The 13,542-nt window shown below is 34.9% G+C and overlaps 1 protein-coding gene across 1 annotated transcript; it reads left to right on the forward strand.

The window, feature by feature from the left end:
* The first annotated feature begins 495 nt into the window (after positions 1–495).
* On the forward strand, positions 496–1,833 carry LOC139873026 (small ribosomal subunit protein bS20c-like). Its single transcript, XM_071860954.1, has 3 exons — positions 496–713; positions 833–993; positions 1,420–1,833. The coding sequence occupies exons 1-3, from the start codon at positions 560–562 to the stop codon at positions 1,654–1,656; spliced, it is 552 nt and encodes a 183-aa protein (XP_071717055.1). The 5' UTR covers positions 496–559; the 3' UTR covers positions 1,657–1,833.
* Positions 1,834–13,542: the final 11,709 nt, after the last annotated feature.

Genomic DNA, 13,542 nt, shown 5'->3' on the forward strand with positions numbered 1-13,542 from the left:
TTTGTAGTGTTTGTGCCGATGTAATTGCTTCAATTTATTGTTCTATATATTCGATATTTTGTTGGTTAATTTAAAGGTTCGACTCATACAGACTTTAGAGTTTGTCATTTCCAATTAATTTTCGTGTGTGCATATATATACTAGATTTTGTGCAATAGTTTATTAAACAATTACGGAGTATTTTTTAGAGCTAATATTTTTAATAAAATTTACTAAATTGCTAACAATTAGTGTATGGAGTCCGTGCATTACACAGTATTTTAAGAAATAATTAAAAATGACAAATTTACCATTATATGATTGACATGTGGGGTGACTTAACAGATTTTTCCAACAGACGTGAGCGTACGTCCAAAAAAAAAAAGGACTTCTAGAGAAAAAGAAATTTTAGGGACTGACCATGAAGTTTGAGAAAACTACGGGGACTGTTTACGTAAGTATGTCTAAAATACTCCGTAAAATAAATTGAGATCATATCATATTGTAGCACTACTAGTAGATAAGATAGACTCTACACTGCAAAATCCTGCAAACAGAGAGCTTCAAACATCCAACAACAATGGCGATAGCATCACCACAATGTCTCTATCTTTCATGTAGGTTTCAATCTCTCTCACTCTCTTCATCTTCATCATCTTCACGGCCGTATGCCGCCGCTTCATTTAAACCTCTCAGCTCCTCCGCCAACACATCATCCATCTCCTTCGCAACTGGTACGCATTCTTCTTAATTTCTATCTAATTATAGACGTTTCTAGGTTTTATTTTTCTTACAGAAACAAAAGCCTCGGTTAATTTATAGAGTAATGAAGTGATTTGATTTAATTTTACAGGATTAGTGTCTGTAAACCCTAGGCGAGGTAGCCGGTCTAATTCAATTGTGTGTGAAGCTACTAAGAAACCTGATTCTGCTGCCAAAAGAGCTCGCCAATCTGAAAAGAGACGCCTTTATAATAAAGCTCGTAAATCGGAAGTTAGAACTCGAATGAAGAAGGTGAATACTAATTTGTTATTTTGATACATTTTTCATAATTAGCTACACTGACATTTAGTTCAAATGTAAGTTTTAGAATACATATGATGATATGAACAATGTTGTAACAATTCCATATTTTGTGTTTGTATAAGATTAACAGTTGACTAAACGGGTAAACGGACAAGGTTTTTCCATGTTTGCGGCCTATCTGTTACCCCGTGACCGTTTTTGACCCGTTTCCCTGGCCACCCTAATATATGGATGTATGCTTTCATTGAGGTTTGAACCTGAGACCTCGAGGAACTTAGTGCCCCAACCTCTAAGTTATCCTGGGATGGTTAGGATAGGATGAACACCCTAAGCTTTGTTAATTGTAAAGATATCATATATGATTTTGGTAGAGAACTATTGATTAAACTTTTATACGTTTGTGCCACTTTTTAGGTTTTGGAAGAATTGGAATTACTGAGGAAGAAGACTGATGCACAACCTGAGGAAGTTATTGGTATCGAGAAGCTAATTGCAGAGGCGTATTCAGTTATTGACAAAGCAATTCAAGTGGGAACGTTGCACAAGAACACCGGAGCTAGAAGAAAATCTCGGCTTGCTAGAAGAAAGAAAGCTGTAGAGATTTATCATGGCTGGTATGCACCTGAACCCACCCCTGCAACCGCTGTTTGAGGTTGTTACTATTTGTAGATTATGTATTTTCAGGAAATATTGAGCCCGATTTTCATACTTGTTACATCTTTTGTACCATGTAGTTTCTTAATCATTTCATGTTATCTACCGAAAGCAATTATGACTAGCTTGATGGTTGCTGTTGATGTTATATAAATTATTTATCCTTTCATGCAATCTACCTAATGAAATCTTGACTAGTTTAATGGATGCTATTGATGTTTAATGGTTACTAATAAATAATTCTTCATTTATGTTTTGAGCATAGAATCTGAAGTTATGTTTATATCGCTATGTACTTATGTGTCACTGAAATAAATACTTGAATACTTGTTTGAGAATATGTTTGTTTACATAATTTGTACAAACGAATTATGAAACTGGGAATATGTTTGTTTGAAGAATTACTTCAACTGAAACAAAAATAAATAGAGAAATTACTTCTTCACATTACAACAGTAATGTTGGTCAAGTATAACTTAATTGAGCTTCAATCACCCTATCGGTAGTTGATTAGATTTGATTGCTCAAGCGCATGGGTGGTAAAATGGGCGGTTTATAACGGGTCAAACCCATTAGATGCACAACTTGAGGAACTTATCGGTATTGATTATGGAGCAGCTGGTGTAAGCTTAAAGTTTAAGCTTCGGGTCGAGAGATCTCTATCTTCTAAGGGTAGAGAAACGTGTGGGTAAATTGCTTAAAGTAATAACTCCAAAGGGGTGGTTGAGTGGTTGGATGCTTGAGAATCTTCAAATGAGACCCGGGTTCAATCCCCACCAACCTCACTTTGGGGCCTTGCCTTTCAAAAAAAAAAAAAAAAAAAAATTGCTTAAAGTATTAAGCCAAACGATGTATTGCTCTTCACTACAAAAGTGTCGTTTTCATTGAGTTTCTATGTTTTGTGGTTGCAACATCTTTCTAATCTGATTCTTAGGGTATACTTTCTGAAGTCTCTATCCTTCTACTAATCTGACTAGGACTTGTGATTGGTCAACAAATGGTCAATTGAACTACATGCGAATTGTAACTGTTGTATCATGTACAAAGACAACACTAAACATCACAAGAACTGAAAGTCTATACAACTGAGCAAGGATCGGATATTAGATCATTTAGTGTGGTATGGTTGTGTAGGTTTGCCTTGACTAGGCATGCGATATTATCGAATTGCTACCCAACTTGAACACTGCGTAAGCGTAGTTTTTTTTAACAAAAAGAGGTTGGTCAATATTACTCCATGTTTTTAAGGCTAATAGTTTTTATGGACATAATTCCTGCGTTATCGAGTGTAAATTGAAAAGTTTAACTTTATTTATGATGAGGGCAGTAACTTAAGGACTCGAAGTTGGTATTTGAAATCTAGAGCCAAAATGCACATGTGTAAGTCCAGGGACATGTATTTTGGACTACCACCCAGTGACCGGTCGAATTGCGGAGTGATTTTGTTACTTGAAATCTAACACGTGAAACACACCACTCAAAAATCCTCACACTCCAAACAACAACCAAGACCGACGACCCATCTTCATCGAAGTCCCTAAAACAACAAAACCCGGTTGTAACCAAATAACTAAATCCCCGCAAACCCCCATATGAGCACAGACCATCTACAAAATGATGAAATTGATGTTAATCTCTACGACTATTGTACGTTTTGTGATCTTCGAGATCAATATTTTATCAAATAAACCCTTCAATTTTACACAATCTTTTTACTATACCTCCAAGCTCAGTGCCAATAAGCCTAAATGCAATAGCAAGTTTCTCGCTCAGAACTTCTAAAGATCACGCCTTTTCATCTTTCCGTAATAATGTACCAATTCGATATTAGTCTGTGGAGCGTAACCATGACCTTTAAGCCAACCATTCACGCTTAACATCATATATACATGTGCAACAAACTCATCCTTTTTAGGCACTTCAGTTAAGATGCATCCGGGCTTTTTATGCACTTGTGGCCAGTCCTTTATCATGGTCCTCATTCGGGTCACTTCGGTCCAACGCATATAAGTTTCCAGTGAGTAAAGAGTCTGGGTGTTTGTTGTGGGACGGGTTGGAGTAGTTGAGAATGAAGTTGATAGCATTGTTTGTTTGATTATAACATTAGTTGTTTGTTTTTCAGTCGATCTTATTATGTCTTATGTCTTCGCGCCCGCAAACATTTTGACTGCAGACTGTTTGTTTTTCTGAAGACATAAGTTAAAATAATGTCTTATTATGTCTGTCGCAGACTTAAAAATATGCTTCTAAGTGATACAGACATGATTAAGTTATTCTGCATACATAAAACAAACTGTCTTCATTATTCAGCATACAGACCTTTAGGCCACATCCTTTATATGAGAATGGTCCGCAGATCTTCAGATAAAAACATCTTAAAAAACAAACAACACCAAGTTGTAGGTTGTTCAACTTGAAACGCTATGAAAATGGTTTATGGTAAGGTCTTGTGTATGTACGGATTTGTTCATTTTCCATACAACACTTAATAATCAATCATAAATTTTTTATTTTTTCAAAAAACTAACATTTGAATTTCACTAACTAGAACCAAACTAAACCAACCAAAACACAGAAATAACTACTAAATTGGAGTAATAATTTTGTAACTTGTAAGCAAGCAGTTTTGCAGACACCTAAATATTATAGTACTTCATAAACACAACTTCAGCAAACCACAGGTTCAAAATTAGCAAGCTAAAAGATAACTTCAAGTACCTTAAGTTGCATATAAACCATAAACTAGTCATATATGGCCAAAATCCAAAATCCAAGATCTTCAATGCTTATAACGCCCATCAATCCTGCCCGACTAGCCTTCCATAATCCCTCACGTTCAAACGATACAGACCTTGTTTCTTGTATCCTTTTCCTACGATCTCCTGATTCTTCTTAATGACAACTTCACCAGCCCCAAAAGACAAATTGTATCCATTATCATCAAGTTTACCAACAGATACAACACACTTGTTCTTTGTAGGCACGTGAAGAACATCTGAAAGAGTCAACACCTTGCCCGTGGTCAACCGAGCCATCACTGTACCAATCCCAGCCACATCAGCATGACCACCTTTGTCCATAATAGTCGTCACTGGTTGGTAGTACACAAACATGTCCCTAGAGTTACAAACATGCACTGTTGCTCTAGAGTTCAAGTACCACTCTGGAACACACTTATCGATGTACTCATCATTAGTCAAAATACTCAACCGATAAAGATCACCCTCCCTGTATGCTTTTCCAAAGATCCCATCATCATTATGAATAACAGCTCCAGCAGGACCAGCACGTTCGAACGTTACAATAAAATCCATATCAGTAAGTTTAACGACCGAAACATAACACTTCCTGGTTGCAGGGATATGAAAAACATTTGAAAGAGTCAAAACGTTGCCTGTAGTCAGCTGAAGCTTTACTGTACCAATCCCAAGCACGTCAACATGACTATCGTCATCCAAAATCACCTCGTGATTACTCAATGTCAAGTACTCAGCAAACATGTCCCTAGAGTTACAAACATGCACTGTGCACCTAGTCATCATGTACCAGCCTCGAGCCCTAGCGAGTGATAACACTGGGTCCTCATCGACAGTACAAACTCCAATTATTTCATCGAGCACAACTTTCACATTTTCAGCGTCGCTTTTTTTTGTCTTTGCAGTCACGAGCATAATGACCCGTCTCCCCACATAAGTGACACTTACCTTTCTTAGGCTTTAAAGCTTTCATGGCAGAACTCGCAACACGTGACTTGTTCATTTTTCCGATCACTGGTCAAATCTGATAACTACAAGAAAGAAAGAAATTAGCTATTATTACCTGGTCAAACCTGGTTTCTTGGGTTTTGAAGTATTCTCGTGTCCCTATATTTTAGGGCCAAAATATAACAAATTCTCAAAATGAGGCCAAAATCATAAATTATAGAAACATTGGGCAAGCAAAAGGTTTAGGATAATGTTAAACTCTAACTGGATTTGATACAAGCTTCTTTTACACACTGTTTTATGAATAGATTCATACTTTTTAGTGCGTTTATCTTTTTTTATTAGTAACTCGCAACAAGTTTTTCACAAATTTAAAGCCAAATTTGAAAAACAAAACATTAATCTACTACATAACAAACATAAATTTTTTAAGTATTCAAGTTCATTGGATTTTCAGTTTGCAAACTATCATGTTCTGTCCTTTACATACGATTACTTATGATTAGTCTTTAAGTCATACCGCCTGACCGCCTCCGCCACTGCCGCCTGTCTTATATCAATGACTCATCTATCTAAACTAACCAACGAAGCAGTGCTTCAGTGGTACCCGTCGCTTATGATCCCTGGGCCCGCAGGAGGGCCTTATTGAATACTGAAAGGTGCAGGTTCGAATCTCGGCTTGCAACTTCCTGTTGGGTATTAGGGGGAGGTGTCTTACACGGCTTACTTAGCCCTTGCGGGGTGGGCGATATGGGTGACATAGTCACACGGAGTCAGGGTTTCTCCGCCAGAATAAACCTTTTGAATCTATCTAAACTAGAAAGAACATGTAAATTTCACTTGACTTGCTTAAAAAGATACTGTAAAAAAAATCTAGGCGATTGAGAAAAATAATGATCCAAGCCCTTAATAAACATATGTTGTGTAATAAATAGTTTGTACATACGTGGTAACACACCACCTTTCTCCACGTATGTTGTATGCATACTTATGTGGTTCGAGTAGTTAAATTTAGTGGTGTTCTATACAATTCAAAGGAAATACTATAAATTTGAAAAATATATGTGGTCCTAAAGTTAAATTTAGTGGTGTCCTACACAATTTAAAAAGTATTTTTTACGTAAAAATTTTAAACTAGTGGTGTCCCGTGACCCCACGAGTTATAACATAAACTTACTATTATTTTATTTTACTATTTTTATAAATAAATAAAAAAAGGCCGGAGGTCCACTCGGAAGCAATCTCTTTATCCGCCGAATAAAGAGAGGGATGACTTTCTCTACTTTTCTGGGTGGAGAAATGACTTGTTTTTATTCTCGGATAAGGGAAGGATTGTCTACATCTCACCTCCCCCATACACCACTCAAGTGGTATTGGGTACTGTTGTTGTTGTTGTTGTTACTAATTAGCAGGTCAATACTTGGTTCACATTAGTCAATATGTTTTCAAATTTCTCCAAAATGGGCCAACATCTTTACACTGACACGTAGGCATGATATTGCCAATTGCCAATTGCCAAATATGCCAGCTCACCTGATGAACCACGGTTACATAATATTTCTACAACTATAAGACCATTCGTAACAGCCACCACAACACCGTTGCCGGCTGATTTGGACATTCAAAAACGTCGGAAACCGCCGTAACAAGGCGTTTCCGGTCGGCGTTGGGAGCAATCCAACGGGTGAGAAAACGTGTGTTGTAGCCACGTGTTGTCTTGTGATTCGTTGGTCGATCCAACCGTTGGTATACAAACGGCTATATAAAAAAAAAATTTACTTTTTTTTTTCTTATATAAACACTACACTAACACTCCAAATTTATCAAAAACACTCATAAACACTCTAATCTTCTTACAAATTTATCAAAATGTCTAACACTCCAAACACACCAATCACTCCACGAAACCAAGAGCACGAAGAACCCGCAACACCACTCTCCAATACCCGTCCGTTTTCTAAGCTTTTGGTGTTCGGGAGTGCTAACCAACCCGGAATCGCAAACCAACCAATACTCACGCCAAGTCCACAACAATACGCTAATGTAACTCGAAATTTGTTCGGGTTAAATCAACAACAACAACAACAACAACAACAACAACCCCCTCGCCACAACTAACGTTTGAACAACAACAACAACAACAATGGGAATTTTTTCAACAACAACAAATGTTCCAAAACCAACAACAAATGTTTCCAAACCAACAACAAATGTTTCAATCGCAACAACAACAAATGTTCCAAACTCAATCTCAAGCGCAACAATCTCAATCGCAATCTCAATCTCAATCTCAATTTGAAGAACCACAACGACGAGTCGCTCGAAAACACTCAAGAAAGTGCAAAGGTATATATAAATATATATATATATATATATATATATATATATATATATATATATATATATATATATATATATATATATATATATATATATATATATATATATATATATATATATATATAATATGTATTATAAGTAATTAATATATATAATTATTTTAACCTACTGTTACATACATATTATAAATACAATTTGTATATATTGTAGGTAAAGGGGTAGAAGAACCGACAAAAAAGAACGCGAGGGGATGGTCACAAAAGGAGCTTTTATGGTTAGCCGAGTGTTTTTGTGATACCTCGGAAAATTCTATAGTTGGGAGATCACAAAAAAGAGTAGTTTTTGGGGAAGGGCGATGGAAAAGTTCAATAACAACGAATTTGGATGGGTACGAAACGAAGATTCAATGTCTTCAAAGTGGCGTGATTTAAACAAATCGTGTAGCGAGTTTTTGCCAATTTATCAAGACATTAAGGATCATTGGCGTAGTGGGGCCAATGACGATGATGTTTACCAAAACGCGTTGCAAGCTTACTATGATCGATACACCAAAAACTTTATTAACAAGGAGGCCTTTTTTTCTTGAAAGAACATCCGAAGTGGATCATTCCAAATGATCCGGTTGCTAGAGCTCAAGCTCAAGGTGAAGGTGAAACAGGGTATCGTGTGGATATGACGGGTATCGGTGAAAGTCAAGGAGACCCGGTTAGCCTCTCGCAAGACTTTGAGGCTGAGTTGTTTGGGGACATTCCGATGCCGAGTCCAATGGGAAGAAATAAAGCAAAGAAAGCTCAAAAAACTTCGGATTCTTCGGACGCGGGGGGGTCTTCTCGGGGTAGAAGTTCGAATTCGTCAAGGATAGAGTCGTTTATGGACAAGTGGGAACATGTGGCGGAAGAGAAGACGAGTGCGATATCCAACTTCAACAAGTTTTGCGCTATGCAAACCGCACTCACACAAGTTGATTTGTTGGGGAGATCTTCGGCTACGATGGAAGATCCGGATGACGTGATTCGTCTTCAAAATCTAAAAAAATATGTTCGGGACATGATGAAAGACGACATGAACATCAACCGTAACCCCCGAGAATAGATTCTATTTATGTTGTTCCGTCTTTTTTTTTATGAATTTATTTTATGTTTTTAGGACTTTTAATTATGTAATTTTTTTTTAAGTAATGATATGTTTAGGACTTTTAATTATATACGTTATTTCGTCTTTTTTTATTTATTTGAGTGCTACAATAAAATGAATAAAACCAATAAAAAACATAAAAAGAAAATTAAAATGCCATATCAGCATTCCACTACCACAACACAAACCCACAACACCAACTTTCAACACCACCACTACTCCACTCTCTCCCACAACATATCCTAATCATCAAAAAACCCACAACACCACCCCACAACACACCCAACCATTACAAATGGTCTAATACTCCATATTTTACAAGGTAACTTCATGTAGATAATATCAAATGCATAACTGTTCAGCTGAATAAAACTATGAAGACATAATAATGTAAACATGAATAATAAACACTTTATTAGGAAAATAAAAAGCTTAAAAATAACTTTAAACCCTAAACCCTAGCTGAGTCTGCTACAAACTTTTAAACTTACAGTTGTTTCGAATTCCATCACTCTATCTTATGAATAGTTTTATATTACTTCATAATACGTTTACAATGCTCGATCGTAACAAATTCTCCTTAAATAAACGTAAAACGAGAAAACCTAACTGCTTTATCTATTACATGAGGACTACTATGGAGTAATTAATAATGTGAATGCATTGAAACATAAATTTTGAAATATTGAAGTTCATATTACCTCTTGTTTGAAGTCGATGAACCAAAATTCGAATGTTTCAATGCCTTCGTTTCTCTCTCGATTTCGTGCAAGATACGCTTTAACGATACTTTTGTACGATAAATGATAAAGAAACGATCTTTTCGGGATTTTTCTTTTCCCAATTTCGACAACAATTTAATTTAAATGTAAATGTAGTACCCATATTTACAAGACACGTCATTTGGTAAAATATATTTATTTTTCAAAATTAAAAAACATTTAAAAAAAAATTCATCTATTTTCAGCTACTTGAATCGCAATGGATCCAACGCCGTAGTATTGATCGGTATCGAAGGGCCAACCAAAAATGATCTAGGTACTCTAGCTAGGGTAAGTAAGATTCGTTCATCAAAAGCAAACAATTCCTAGAATGGTTTGATGATTAAAAACTAAATTAAATTAATTAAAAGCTAAAAGTCTTAAACTTTAAATGCTTTATATATAGCACATAAACAAAAGATCAAAAAACAAAAGTTGTTATCAATTGATTAAAACATTTATCCCTTCCAAATCTCAATTGGGTATCATTCATTCAAACAAACATGTGTGCTTATCAAGTTGTTATCTAAATCACATAGACATGAATTCTTAAATTTGTTAAAGCAATTATCTTGGGCACGATTACGTAACCTAAACACTTGTCTTCATCCCTAATCTAAATTAACACGAAGTGGATCAAGTACAATTGTTAAATCACAATAATATGTCTTGCAATAATCAAAATCAACAAACTTGCATTAAATAATCACTTGAACAGTTTACAAAATAATTAATCAAAGAAATTTATCATTGTAAAATTACAAACCACACACATACTTGAATGAATAAACAATACATTAAATGTTCATTGGAAGGAATAAAGAAAGGAACTTAGTCGAGTATTATGATGATGTAACGACCCGGATTTTTCCGATCGTTTTATACTTATGAGATTAATATTTACATAAATTAAACCTTACCAACATGATAAGTAATCTAAATTGTTGAGACTTATGTTTTTGAAAAGAGTTTTACACAACGTTTGACCGTTCAATTTGACCGATGGTATCACGAACTATATAACACACGATAATTATACGATTATGTATATATACATATCTATACATATTTAACATGATTTAAGGATGGTTTAACGTCTCATTGTGTACTCACAACAATGAGTTATAGGTATACTTTGAGATCACTAACTTAAGTTTTCAAAACGATAACTATATGTAACATTCTTTGACATATATACTTATAATCTATAATGTGTTGGTGATTTATGTCACCAATATGATTTAAGTGTAATGGGATTAATTTGTTAACCAAAATAATCTTGATAAATAGCGAACAAGTTTGGGAAAGTGTGGAGTGCACACTTGTTTGAACTTATCTTGATCATGACGGGGGTTCGAGGGCAGCGCCCCCGATAGCGGGGTCCAAGGGGTGGCAACCCCTGGCGGGGTCCAAGGGGCAGAGCCCCTGGCTGGGGTCGAGCTGACATTGCTTTATTAAAAATGTCTTAAAATTTTATTTTGGCCTGGTTTAAAATAAAAGCCCGATTTTGAGCCTCTTTTACAGTTATAAACCCGTCCATATTTGAATTCTCATTCCGTTTTCTCAAAATTTCTACAAGTATATCTAGGGTATATGTAACCGTATCATATCCAGCTTCTATACGTATTTACTATTAGTATATACCAACAATAAACTCCAATGATCAGCCACTAGATATGATGTTATGTATGACTTATATGCAAGAAAACAAACTAAATCTCCTATATATTCATCCCATAATCACATCATTTTTCACACACACACACATACAATTTCATTTCCAATTTTCTTTCAAGTTAATTCACTCCCTAATCTCTCTTCATTTACCTACTCAAGAACGTATCAATATAGTCATCCGATTTCAAGGAGATTACTTCCAATCTCTCAATCCCACTCCACCACTCTTTTGATTCCATGATTTTTCTTATCTTTTTCAGTAGCTTTATCCAAGTAACCTGAGGTAGTAACCTTATTCATAATCTTATTCGATTCATATTTATATAGCTATCTTATTTTGAGTTATAAATTATAACAACAAGAACATAGTTTGAATGATTTCAAACTTGTTCGCAAACTAAATAGATCCTTCTAACTTAACTTTTAAAATACTTCAAGACCTGTAATATATCATAATGATATGCTAACTTAACAAGATACAACTTGTTTTTACAAAGAACACCTTAAAACAAAATCGGGTATCCGAAGCTAGTTTAGCTACGAAAATATTTTGACAAAAACCAAACTAATCATATCTTGGCTAATTAATATGATATTTTATATATATTTACTCATGATTTGATTTTACATATTTCAGGACCACCCGTAAACAACACGAGAAGATTAATCATAATACCTCATGATTGTACGCAACACGTCATTTGAAAACACGGTACTTTATATACGCAACACGTCATTTGACAACATGGTACCATGGGTCGAGATTAATTCTGATCAATACGAATACGATGGGGTCTTTATTTATTTTATTGAGCAACTAATTATGGACCATTAACAACAGACTGCTAACTACGGACTAAGAAAATATTAAAAGTATAATAAGTATATATATATATATATATATATATATATATATATATATATATATATATATATATATATATATATATGTAACGATTACTTAAAAAGAAAATATGTTGATATATTATATATATGGTTAGGTTCGTGATATCTATCGGAGACCAAGTCGTGTTAATTACCTTCAAGGCAAAAGTGAGTATATAGTCCCACTTTTAAACTCTAAATATTTCAGGATGAGAATACATGCATTTTATGATTTACGTTATGGACACAAGTGATTAAAAATATATATTCTACGTTGAGTTGTACCACTGGCATACTTCCCTGTAACTTGGTAACTACTATTTACATGAGATATTGTAAACGCGAATCCTGTTGATAGATCTATCGGGCCTGACAACCCCAACCGGACTGGACGACCAGTATTCAACGGTTGCACAGTACTTCGTTTTGGTGACTACACTTGGTATGGTGTAGTAAGATTTCATAATAAAGGGAATATGCGACGTTGATTAAATGTTAAGTATGGTTATCAAGTGCTCAACAACTTAGAATATTTTTATTAAAACGTTTATATATGAAATCTTGTGGTCTATATTTATAACGTTGCCGGCATTAAACCTATATCTCACCAACTTTATGTTGACGTTTTAAGCATGTTTATTCTCAGGTGATAACTAAAAGCTTCCGCTGCAACATGTTGAATTTAAGCAAGATCTTGAGTATGCATATTTGTGTCAAAAATAAAACTGCATATCGGAGAAGTTGTAATGTAAAATACGTTGGAAATCGTGTTGTTATCATCACATGTAAAGTTTGTAAGGCTAAGATTATCGCTAAATGATAATCATTATTATGTTGTTTAAACTTTGTATTTTAATAAAAGTTATGGTTTGTATTGTAAAAACGAATGCAGTTTTCTTTGAAAAATGTTGCATATAGAGGTCAATACCTCGCGATGAAATCATACGTTATTATATTTATTCTTATAGTTTAGGATGGGTTATGACAGATGATGAAGAACATGATGGATTGTTGATGATGCATGAAGATTTTGCTTTTGATTCTTGAAAGCAGATGAATTTTGGTGTTTAGAGTTTATGCTGTCTGCTAAAGGTTTACCTTATATAGAAAATGACTAACTTGTTCTCAAAGCAAAAATCTCTCAAAATTCGGGTGCAAAAAATTGCACTGGTGTAATTTACGCCTGATCTGGCGTAAATTACGCCACCATGTGAAATCCAAGCGTAAAATTACGCCCCAAAAGACATTTTTCACTGCCTTCCAACTATAAATGGCATAATTACATCAAGAGTGGCATAAATTACGCGAACCCATAATACCCAAAATTGTAGCCCTCTGAAATACGGACGTCTGGGCTTTTGAATCACCTCAGTTGGAGGTCG

This window comes from Rutidosis leptorrhynchoides, chromosome 10 (assembly GCF_046630445.1).
Source record: "Rutidosis leptorrhynchoides isolate AG116_Rl617_1_P2 chromosome 10, CSIRO_AGI_Rlap_v1, whole genome shotgun sequence".
In the NCBI taxonomy this organism is placed as follows: Eukaryota; Viridiplantae; Streptophyta; class Magnoliopsida; order Asterales; family Asteraceae; genus Rutidosis; species Rutidosis leptorrhynchoides.